This window comes from Pezoporus wallicus, unplaced genomic scaffold (assembly GCF_028554395.1).
Source record: "Pezoporus wallicus isolate ANWC-B61680 ecotype Strahan unplaced genomic scaffold, APGP_CSIRO_Pwel_v1 contig_2771, whole genome shotgun sequence".
In the NCBI taxonomy this organism is placed as follows: domain Eukaryota; kingdom Metazoa; phylum Chordata; class Aves; order Psittaciformes; family Psittacidae; genus Pezoporus; species Pezoporus wallicus.
In genome coordinates, this window is record NW_026640005.1 from 145,846 (window position 1) to 157,565 (window position 11,720).

The following is an 11,720-nucleotide window of genomic DNA, read 5'->3' on the forward strand; positions in this document are numbered from 1 at the left end:
GGGTCCCTAGGGGACTGTGATTCTGCTTTGACTTCCTTGCAGCTGTGGCTTTATTCGTTGCTGGACTCTCTCTTTCATTTTGCAAGGCAAGTCCCCAACACTAAATAACTCAGTCTGTTCTACTCTTAAAAAGTCTAGTTATTGTGAACCATGAAACAGAGAGCTACATGATCTGCCAAGTATTTAAAGAAAAAAAAAAACCCCACAACCTTTAAAATTTACAGATAAGTTTTTGTTAAAATACAACATTATTACATTAATGTCTTAGCCTCTCTTGCAATTTCTGAAGTGTTAAGTCTATTCCATTATGAATTAATGTTGATTTTGACTGATCAGTTACCGGATCACAGAATCACACGATAGTTTGGCATCCTCAAACATTATCTAGTCCAACCCCCCTGCAATGAGCAGGGACATCTTCAACTAGATCAGGTTGCCCAGAACCACATCCAGGCTGGCCTTGAATGTCTTCAGGGATGGCACATCCACCACCTCTCTGAGCAACCCGTGCCAGTATTTTACCACCCTCATTGTAAAGAATTTCTTCCTGACATCCAGCCTGAATCTCCCCTCTTTTAGTTTAAAACCATCACCCCTCATCCTGTTGCAAGGGACTCTACTAAAGTCTCTTCCCCATCTTTTTATAGGCCCCTTTTAAATACCAAAAGGCCACTAATATGGTTTCCCGGGAGTTTTCTTTAGGCTGAACAACCTCAACTCTATCAGCCTTTCCTCATGGGAGAGGTGGTCTGGCCCTCTGATAATTTTTGTTAATGGTAGCTGCTAATATATAGAACATATAAATGAGTGATTTTTTTTCCTTATTTAGATTTTCTTAAGTGAAAACTAAAAATAGTTATTTCTATTAATGGTCTTTTTATTTCGGTTTTCCTGCTTAAAAATGTTCCTAGCACTGAAATGTTTACCCTGAAACATTCAAAAAATCCTTAGTTGTAATTATTTTATGGCTATTTTACCTTAAATTTAACTGAAAAACTTAAAGAGCTCAAGCTTTGGGAATGCTTTGTAATAAACAGCTTAAATACTGAGCCAGTATTTAAGTTGGCTGAAGTAAGTTGATTGGGGATGGTGGGAGGGAGGGAGGACAGGAATCTCAAAGACACACCAAAGTGCTGATTTAGAGCAGAAGTATGAATGGCTCTCTGGGATTCTTTCTCTACTCACTAGAGAAAAGGACACTGGGAGTCAGGATTTCTGTGTCTTAAAGCAATTCCTTATGAATAACTTCTTTATCTCCTCTATGTTATATCAATAGGTACAATTCCCTCTCTTATACCACAAGTTAACTATATTTTTGAATATCCTGTCTGTTCCTGATTGTTGAAAGAAAGCATGGGCTTTCTCCTACATATGCTTTTAACACTTCTTTAACAGAAGTCTTTTCCTAAAATAAAGACATGCAGTCCAGCAATGAATGATAGTGTCTGTAAAAGTTATTATAAAATGCAAAAAAGCAACTCACTTCTTACCTTCTGCATTTCTCCAAACATACAAAAAAAAGAGTTGCAAGCCAAACAAAAAGGAAGAATTAAAGCAGAATAGTAAAGTTGGCAACGACATTATCTGGAAATAGCTAGTAAGACAGTCTTAATGAATTATTTGCACAGAAATAATGAAATATCTGGAGAAACATGAGATATTTTGTGATGCAAAAGATGAGAAACAGATGTATCTAACATTTGTATAGGATCAATTTTAGAAATATTTCTTCACCTTCAAAAAAATTACAGCTAAGTTTTATCCTGATTACCTGAGAAAAAGTATAAAGTAAAAAAGACACAAACACATTAAGTCAACTGTCCTACAGAATTTAAATAACTTGTTAAAAAATTTTCCAGAATGTATGTATATATTTATGCAACTCCTATCTAATCAAGATTCCTTATAAGAAGGTTTTCCATGGGATCAATTACCATTTTAAGGAGAATCTTCCACAGCTATTGAGGGCCTGCACTCAACTGTGGTTACATCAGAACCATATGTGCAATGCTAGGACAAATCCCATCCTAAACTAGCCCAATGTACTATAGCAGGTGTCTGCTGGAGGCTAAGTTTCTAAGGAAATACTATTTCTAAGCTCTGTACTATTTCTACAAACTCTTGTAAAAATCAACACAAGGACTTTGAAAGACAGATAAAAACAGTACCAAATTCTGTCTACTTTATACATTATTATTAAACATCCTCAATTCCACATTTGCTGACAGTACATCAGATCATATAAAAGGTTAAATAAAAGCTGTTCTAAAGCTGAGCTGGTTCTGCAATGCTGCCATCAAGAGAAACTCCTATTCCTCAAGTAGTCCTAAAAATAAAACCGGGACAGAAAACCAGACAGCTGTACTATTATTTTATATGGTATTTTTACTACTTAATATAAACTTGATGAACCACCCACTAAAGGTGGGTACTCCCCATTTCTCATATCTGAAACAAGTGTGCACCCCTGAACAGAAAACCTTCTTCTAATGGTCAATAATAGACATTTGGTTAAGCCCAAAAGTTGCAAGCAGCAAATGTCCATAACAATATGTGTTATAATACAGATGCAGCTCTGCATAGGCTGCTAAAACTCTAGCCATATTACCTTCATAATTCTCCAGGTCTGTATCAAGTCGTTGAATGACCTTTTTAAAGTGGTTTGTTTTTTCTTTTACTTCTGCCAGCCTGAAAATGGATAACGAAATCCATGGTTAAAAATGTGCTGTAAAATACTTGCTTTTTTACACAAAAGTGGAGAGAAAAATCAAGAATAAAAATAGCAAACCTAAGTTTATGAAAACAAAAAATATATCAGGATTTCTGTTATTATAAAAGATTTACATAAACCACCTGTCACATAAGTCCCCATATCTATTAAATGGAAGCACTGCTACTGTTTATTGTAATTTTTCTTTTTTGAGTCCTCAGGAGTTTTAACTTACTCAATTGGTCCCTCTGTTGTCTGCTATACCACTTTGCAGAGGTACAACGTAATTCATAAAATGCAGCCAGGAGCTGTATTCCTGAAAATTACTCATGTGTTCACTAAAATCCATTCAGATATTGCCAAGTAAACCAAAATATTACATAATCACCCTAAAAAAGCTTTGTAAATTCTCAAATATAATTCTCTGACAGTGTTTCTTAAAAAAAAAAAACTCTTAACTTGCATTATTATCCACTCAAAGGTGTTAATGTATTAAAAATTAATGAATGATTACAGTTGGGAGTACTGCTTTAAAGAATTTAAAATTGTTTCTAGGAGATTTCAGGAATTATTTCATTGTTTCTGTAAAGGGCAAGAGATCACATGAGCAAGATTCACAAAAACATTGTACTGTTTTCACTCCTACCTGGCAATACGTTACTATTTATTGTAACATCTTCCAGAGTTCCTAGCAAATCTTCAGGAAGGTTGAATACCCAAGAATCAAGAAGCAATTCCCCGTTACTCTTAGGAATGGAATTTTCTGTAAGCAACTTTGTAACTTTTAGGTTTTAAGAACACATAACAAATAAACTCTTCAAAATGTTACTACAGCATAATGTAAGCTCAACTTCATAGATGTCCCAGATGAGTAGCTGTCATGGATGAATGTCTTCTCCAGCATTAAATAAGTTTATGACAATGCTATTACCCATTTATTACCAATTGCTGAAGTGAGTAGCTCCACAGAGGATGCCTCCAACACCTGAGAGGGGGGTAGCTCAGCGTCCAGGAGCCTTAATTCAGAGCGGCGAGAGCCACCGAGGAAGCCTCAAGTCCTCAACAGTACTTGCCCAGAAGCCGGCAGCTCAGCTGACGCGAGCGAGCAGCTGACTCACACGGGGCGGAGCCTAAAGCCGCGGCACCAGCCCTGGGCGGGTAAAAACCTGCCCCAGGGAGCGCGAGTGACCGGGTCAGGTTGAGGCAGTTTGTGCAGCAGTTCCAGCGGGATGGTCAGCACTTGCCGTATGATCAGGGCCCGGTCTGGAAGCTCTGCTCTGGCTGCCAGGGCGGTGGCCAGCGTAGGCACCCAGAGCCGATGAGAGGGGAGGCTGCAGTGCAGAGCTCGGGGTGTAGAGAGTGCCTGCACTGGTCTGGTGAGGGGAGGGTGCACAATGGGCAGGGCTGCACTCGGTGCTCCCTGGTGGAGGTCCTCCTGCAGCAGGGGCTGAGCTGCGGGATGCTGTTAATAGGGTGGGAGATGTCAGGGAAGCTGAGAGGAAGCAGGAATGCTTTCCCCAGGCCCAGACTGTGCAGGGGCCTCAAGCGTCCACTGTAGCTCACGAAGGAAAGAAGGAGGCCGTTAACCCGGGGAGCTGGGAAACAGTAACAAAAAAAAAAAAAAAAACAAATCCAAAAACCAACAAAGAAAAGGAGGAAAACTACATTTAAAAGCAAGGGGCTTCCTCCTAAATCTGTTGTCCCCACCCAGAACTGCTTTGCTGTCCTGCAGGGGGCTAATGAGGAAACAAACTCACACCAGAAACAACCGGCTGATGAACGGGTAAGATCACTACTGGTGCTGCCAGGAAAAAGAGGCGGGTCATAGTAGTAGGGAACTCTACTTTGAAAGGCACAGAGGCACCCATCCGTCAGCCTGACCCGGTCTCAAGGGAGGTGTGCTGCCTAGTAGGGGCACGGATTGGGGATGTTGCAGAGAGGCTGCCTGCTCTAGTAAGTCCCACTGACTATTACCCACTTCTAGTGATACATGTGGGTGCTAGGGATATAGACAGCAGTAGCCTAGAGAACATAAAGAAGGACTACGGCACCCGGGGAGAGGTGTCTGGGGCTCTGGAGCTCAGATTGTCTTTTTGTCAATTCTCCAGGATACAGGGGAGGACCTAAAAAAAGCTAGGAGGATTGGCCAGGTTAATAAATGGTTAAAAGGGTTGTGCCATAGTCAGGGGTCTGGTTATCTTGAACATGGGATTCAATTTAGGAGGCCAGGTCTACTGGGGGCTGGTGGAGCTGCTCGCGTGCAGTTTTGGTAGGAGGCTTGCCAGACTGGTCAAGGAAGCTTTAAACTAGATGTGCTGGGGGAGGGGGGCATCATTCCATCCCAGCACTCCCAGTCAGTTGCCAGCACCTATAATAAATGCTTGGAGCAATGTAGAGATATTCCAGCTGCTCCAGCCAATGACCCAGCCTCATCTGGAGCTTAGCTCAGGTGCCTCTATACAAATGCCTGTAGCATGGAGAACAAACAAGAGGAATTAAGAGATGTGTGTGCATCTTTGGGGATATGATATAATAGGCATCACAGAAACATGGTGGGATGGCTCCTATGACTGGAGTGTTGGAATGGAAGGTTACAGGCTCCTTAGAAAAGACAAGCCTAGCGGGCGGGGAGAGGGAGTTGCTATTTATGTTAGGGATAGACTGAAGACTATGTAACTCTGTCTGGGGACAGATGAGCAGTTAATAGAGAGTTTGCGGGTCAGGATTAAAGGGAGCACAGAGATGAGAGACATTATTGTGGGGATCTGTTACAGACCACCTGATCAAGAGGAATCTGTGGATGAAGCACTCTATAGACAGATAGGAAAAGCCTCACGCTCACAGGCCCTTGCTCTCATGAGGGACTTCAACCACCCTGGTATCTGTTGGAGGGATGGTACAGCCTGGCACAAGCAATCCAGGAGGTTCCCCGACTGTGTGGAAGACAACTTCCTTCTGCAAGTAATAGAAGAGCCGACAAGGAGAGGTGCCATGCTTGACCTTGTGCACACCAACAGGGAAGGGCTGGTTGGAAGTGTGACGCTCCAGGGCAGCCTTGGATGCAGTGATCGTGAGATGGTTGAATTCGAGATCCTCAGGACAGTGAGAAAAGCGTGCAGCAAGCTCACTGCTCTGGACTTCAAAAGAGCAGACTTTGGCCTCTTCAGGAAGCTGCTTAGTAAGGTTCCATGGGATATAGCCCTAGAGGGCAGGGGGGGCCAAGACTCTTGGTTGATATTCAAGGATCACCTACTACAAGTTCAGGAGTGTTGCATCCCAACTAGAAGGAAGTGCAGCAGGAGGGCCAGGAGACCTCCTTGGATGGATAAGGAGATGCTGAAGAAAATTTGAAGGAAAAAAAGAGGCTTATAAAAGGTGGAGGCAAGGACAGGTGGCCTGGGAAGAATACAGGGATGTTGTTCGGGAAGCTAGGGACCAGGTTAGGAAAGCTAAGGCCCAGTTAGAATTAAACTTGGCTAGGGATGTGAAAGATAACAGGAAGGGATTCTATAGGTACACTGCAAATAAAAGACAGACTAAGGACAACGTGGGCCCTCTCTGGAAGCTATCAGGAGAACTGGCTACCCTGGATTTGGAGAAGGCTGAGGTTCTGAATGACTTTTTTGCCTTGACCTTCACTAGCAAATGCTCTGACCACACCACTCAAGTCTTGGAAGGTAGATGCAGGGACTGTGACAATGAAGACCTTGGGCCCACACAACATCCTTGTCTCTAAATTGGAAAGACATCAGTTTGATAGGTGGACCACTCAGTGGATAAAGAACTGACTGGATGGCTGCATGCAGAGTTGTGGTCAATGGCTCAGTGTCCAGCTGGAGACCAGTAACAAGTGGTGTCCCTCAGGGATCGGTGTTGGGATTGGTGTTGTTCAACATCTTTGTCGCTGACATGGACAGTGGGATTGAGTGTGCCCTCAGCAAGTTTGCTGATGACACCAAGCTGTGTGGTTTGGTTGATCCACTGGAGGGAAGGAATGCCATCCAGAGGGACCCTGACATGCTTGTGAGGTGGGCTGATGCCCACCTTATGAAGTTTAACCATGCCAAATGCAAGGTCCTACACCTGGGTCGGAGCAATCACAGGTACAGCTACAGGTTGGGCAGAGAAGAGATTCAGAGCAGCCCTGCGGAGAAGGACTTGGAGTGCCAGTCGATGAGAAAATGAACATGAGCTGGCAGCGTGCGCTCACAGCCCAGAAAAGCAACCATATCCTGGGCTGCATCAAAAGCAGCGTGACCAGCAGGTAGAAGGAGGTGATCCTGCCCCTTTACTCTGCTCTTGTGAGACCTTACTTGGAGTATTGTGTGCAGTTCTGGTGTCCTCAACATAAAAAGGACAAGGAACACAGTTGGAACAAGTCCAGAGGATGGCCATGAGGATGATCAGGGGACTGGAGCACCTCCCATATGAAGACAAGCTGAGAAAGTTGGGGCTGTTCAGCCTGGAGAAGAGACAGCTGCGTGGAGACCTCATTAGCAGCCTTCCAGTATCTGAAGGCGGCCTATAGGAATGCTGGGGAGGGACTCTTCATCAGGGACTGTAGTGGCAGGACAAGGGGTAACAGGTTCAAACTTAAACAGGGGAGGTTTAGATTGGAGATAAGGAAGAATTTCTTTACTGTGGGGGTGGTGAGGAACTGGAATGGGTTGCCGAGGGAGATTGTGAATGCTCCATTCCTGGGAGTGTTCAAGGCCAGGTTGGACGAGGCCTTGGGTGGCATGGTTTAGTGTGAGGTGTCCCAGCCCATAGCAGGGGGCTTGGACCTAGATTATCTTAAGGTCCTTTCTAACCCTAACTATTCTATGATTCTATGATTCTACGATTTTACAATTTATATTCTTAAGGCATGTTCATAAGGGTAGGAGGTATCTTACTATACAGAAATAGGTGTCCTACCACCACAGAAGTTGTTTAGCTGAAATAGAAGAGTATTTTCTATTCTCTGTGGAAGGATAAACATTAGCAGAGGCTGGAAAATGTGGTGATGTTCTAAAAGTCCATAGAAACATACAATGGAATTCAGCTATGTGTCTTTAGACTCTAAATGTAATTTGTAGCAACAGTATAATGGGATTACTCACTGTCTGTCCATACTCGCTATTTCTTGACTGTCATCCTTAACCTATAAAAAATTGTAACAATTTTAACATATGAAACAAAATCTACAAATGAAAAAAGGAAAACAAAAAAAGAGATTTCTTAATTCAGTACACAGGGAATAGAGACTCAATATATGAAATCACAAACATGCTGCCACACTGTCCAACAATGACTCCTCACTGAATAGAAGTGATATGATTTAAGCGTTACTTCTTCCAAACTTTCTCCTGCTTTCTAAGTACATAATGAAAAATCAGGCACACCAGTGTTATTCAGTCCAATAATCTGTACAGTATATATGGGAAGTTACACAACACAGCATAGATGCTTGGAAACTAATTAAATTGCTCCTGGATTAGTGTATCTGCTTAGTACCCCACAAGGATACTGTCTGGAATTATGTTATGGAAGTGTTCAGTAGGATCAATTTTCCCGTAACAACATGACTGATGACTGTGCCAATTTTATTCTGTCTGAACCTGAAACATCCCATCCAGCCAATTCATTGTTTTTAATTTCAGATGGTTTCTGCTGCTTAAAGAACAAATAAAGGCAAGATTCAAACCAAAGTATTTTAAAATATTATCATCCCTTAAAATACTGAGTCAGAGAATATTTTACACGATATCATTTTATATTCTTGCCTGTTTTAGTAACCTTTCTCTTTCCTCCTGTGGAGATTCCATATTCTTATCCTCAGCAATCATTTGGTCTCGACGTTCCTCGAGCTCATGGAGCTTTTCATACATCTGCACAGCCTCCTTTTTCACCTGGGAGTGTTCTATTTCCTGTTGGGAAAAGCAAACACCTACTAGCTATTTTCAGATGTCAAGACAGCATTGCAGAAATTATGCTTTAGTTAAGCAGCACTTACCTATATATTGAAACTGAAGCTTATTTATTATAAACAGTACAGAGACAGTCTAAACAATAAACTTTATTATCCATATTCTCAATATGGTATTTTTGGAATGGAATTACTCAGTCAGCTACTTCTTCTTTATGTAAGCCTATCCTCAAGCCAATTTTCTGAGTAGGTTAACTACCTCATCATTTCTATGGGATTACAAACCATATACAGTTTTCAAAAGGACTGGAAAAATGTCTAGTAGTTTCTGAAATTTATACTTTCTGAATATATATACATGACTGTATGTTTCAGCTGACAGACCCTTTTATCCATGGAAGACCCAGTACAAGAAAATTATACTCCACCTAGCAATATGGCAGTGTATTAGAAGTGTTTATGTATGCATGTGGGATAAAAAATATCTTGGCGAGTACCACTTTGTGTTTCAAGTACTAGCTGCTTTTAAAATGGAACGTGGAAGAAGAAAATCATTCTCACACAACCTGAAAGCTGAAAATACATTGAAAAACCAGGTCTCACAAATCCTTAAGAAGGATGTGAATGATAATGTCTTGTTTATCTTTACAGAGCAACTCCAAATTAATCAAAAGTCACACACCTCACTATTGCCGTAAAAATTTAATGCTTGGCTTCCACAGAAACAATTTTTACCCAAAACATGGAAATTTCCACCCATAATTTCTGCATTATTTTTTACACTAGAGTTTAGCAAAGACTGGTACAGAGACCACTTGTTATCATACATACAGCTCTTAGAGCCTCCTCCTTTATATTTAGTGCATCCAATTCCTGTTGCTGAACAACCAATTCCTAAAAAGAAAAAAAAAATTGCAAAATTCACATAAAAATTGCTACTTGGCAACGTTTTTGTTCTGAAACTTATTATTAATAAAATACTGTAAAACATCTTATTGCTGCTCTAAAAATTTTAAAAGACTGTGTCCAGCTTCTCCAAGTGACTCAGATACAATATCCACCTACTTTCAGCATCCAGCTTTTTCAATAAACTGTTAGTATTATTTGCAGTTAGACTATGATGAAAAACGTGTGTACCCTTTTACCACTATTTTGTGTAAAATTTAGTACTGAGGGTGGAATTTGTCATTTCTGCATTAGAAGTTTAAAACTAGATTTTAAAATCTGAACTAGCCACCTCAGTTTCTTTACAGTCCAGAAAGAGACAGGCCCTAATTGATGATTTAGCTCATCCTAAGATACCTGGGAAGCACAGGCTTCAAAAAATTCCTATCACTGTATACACTATACAGAGGAACTTCCTAAGACTGTGTGCCTGAAGCTAGATGATCCCAAAGAACCTAGAAATCTTACTGCTTTTGCTAATACAATTCGTGAAGTCAGAAAAATTTTACAAAGCCCAGTTCATTTTTCTGATATACTGAGATGTACAAGAATAACAAAAAAAAGATTCACTTTCGCACAGAAGAAAACTTTCTACAGAAGTGAACTACAACAATTGGTGAGGTTGTTCTTCCCTTTTGCTTGCTTTTTACACATGATGAAACATTTAAGCACTACAGTAACTTTTAAAATCAGTCCCCAAATTTAAAAGGAAAATAATGAGCATCATTTGTTTTCTATAAAAGATATATAAAAAGACAAAGTATTTTGTTTTAGTCAATTGCTCTATTTATTTTTAAGGCAATTCTACAATTAATTAAGATACCAGCAAACTTTTTTATTGCATTACTCTGTTCTTAAGCTCTTTAATAATTTGTACCCGGAACCAATAGAGCCAGGCTGAGAAACATTTTATGTAAGTACGAGACCAACCAACCTGAGAGAGTTTTTCATTTGCAGCCTTCATCTCCATATATTTAGCTTGATTTTCCTTTGACATGTCTTTTATTATGTCTTCTGCTACAACCTTTTCACGTTCAATATCTTCTTCTACAGTCTGAATTAACTTTTCTGTGCTGTAAAAATAGATTGGAGTTGTAACTTTTACTAGTTGATGTGTGTTTTAAGAACCTATTTCAAACTCTGGTATTCCTCCAGCTTCACTGACAGCTTACTCTAGGAGCAGTAGCGCTGGACTAGATGATTTCAGAAGCCCATTCCAACATCAGCTCTACTCTGCTTCTATGAATTTTTCAGTGCTCACTTACCCTGAAATTATGCATCATATTTCAAGCCTAAGGGCATTCTTGGCTGCAGTCATTGATCTGATAACTGTTGGTTAGCCAGTTTAAAACTTTTTGCATCTTGCAACTTGGGAAGAGTTAATGAAAAATAGAAGGAAAAGAAAAAAAAGTGGACTGCATCAAAAGCAGTGTGAGCAGCAGGTCGAAGGAGGCGATTCTGCCCCTCTACTCTGCTCTCGTGAAACCCACTTGGAGTACTGTGTGCAGTTCTGGTGTCCTCAACGTAAGAAGGACATGGAACTGTTGGAGCAAGTCCAGAGGACGGCCATGAGGATGATCAGGGGCTGGAGCACCTCCCGTATGAAGACAGGCTGACAAAGTTGGAGCTGTTCAGCCTGAAGAAGAGAAGGCTGCGTGGAGACCTCATAGCAGCCTTCCAGTACCTGAAAGGGGCCTATAGGGATGCTGGAGAAGGACTCTTCATCAGGGATTGTAGCGATAGGACAATGGGTAATGGGTTCAAACTTAAAGAAGGGAAGTTCAAGTTAGATATAAGGAAGAAGTTCTTTACTGTGAGGGTGGTGAGACAATGGAACAGGTTGCCCAAGGAAGCTGCTCCATCCCTGGTATTGTTCAAGGCCCAGTCAGACAGAGCCTTGGGTGACATGGTTCAGTGTGAGGTGTACCTGCCCATGGCAGGGGGGTTGGACCTAGATGATCTTAAGGCCCTTTCCAACCCTAACTATTCTATGATTCTAAATCCCAAAGGCACGTATCCAGCTGATTTTGCCATTCTTAGTTGTAGAAATCACTTGGAAACAAGCACACAGTTGAAATAATCCTTCACGAACTGTGAAGGTACACACTTCTTAGTCTCAGGATTTTCTGTAAATTTCCTTTAGCTATCTTCTTAATT

General features: G+C 41.1%; 1 protein-coding gene across 1 annotated transcript in view; it reads right to left on the reverse strand.

Moving 5' to 3' along the window:
• Positions 1-11,720, reverse strand: part of IFT74 (intraflagellar transport 74) — a 40,741-nt gene that overhangs the window by 14,739 nt on the left and 14,282 nt on the right. The window contains exons 8-12 of the mRNA XM_057417045.1: positions 10,498-10,636; positions 9,450-9,512; positions 8,476-8,619; positions 7,813-7,853; positions 2,609-2,688 (exon numbers count right to left, since the gene is read on the reverse strand). Of these exons, the coding sequence (XP_057273028.1) occupies positions 2,609-2,688; positions 7,813-7,853; positions 8,476-8,619; positions 9,450-9,512; positions 10,498-10,636 (467 nt within the window). The remainder of the gene's footprint in view (positions 1-2,608; positions 2,689-7,812; positions 7,854-8,475; positions 8,620-9,449; positions 9,513-10,497; positions 10,637-11,720) is intronic.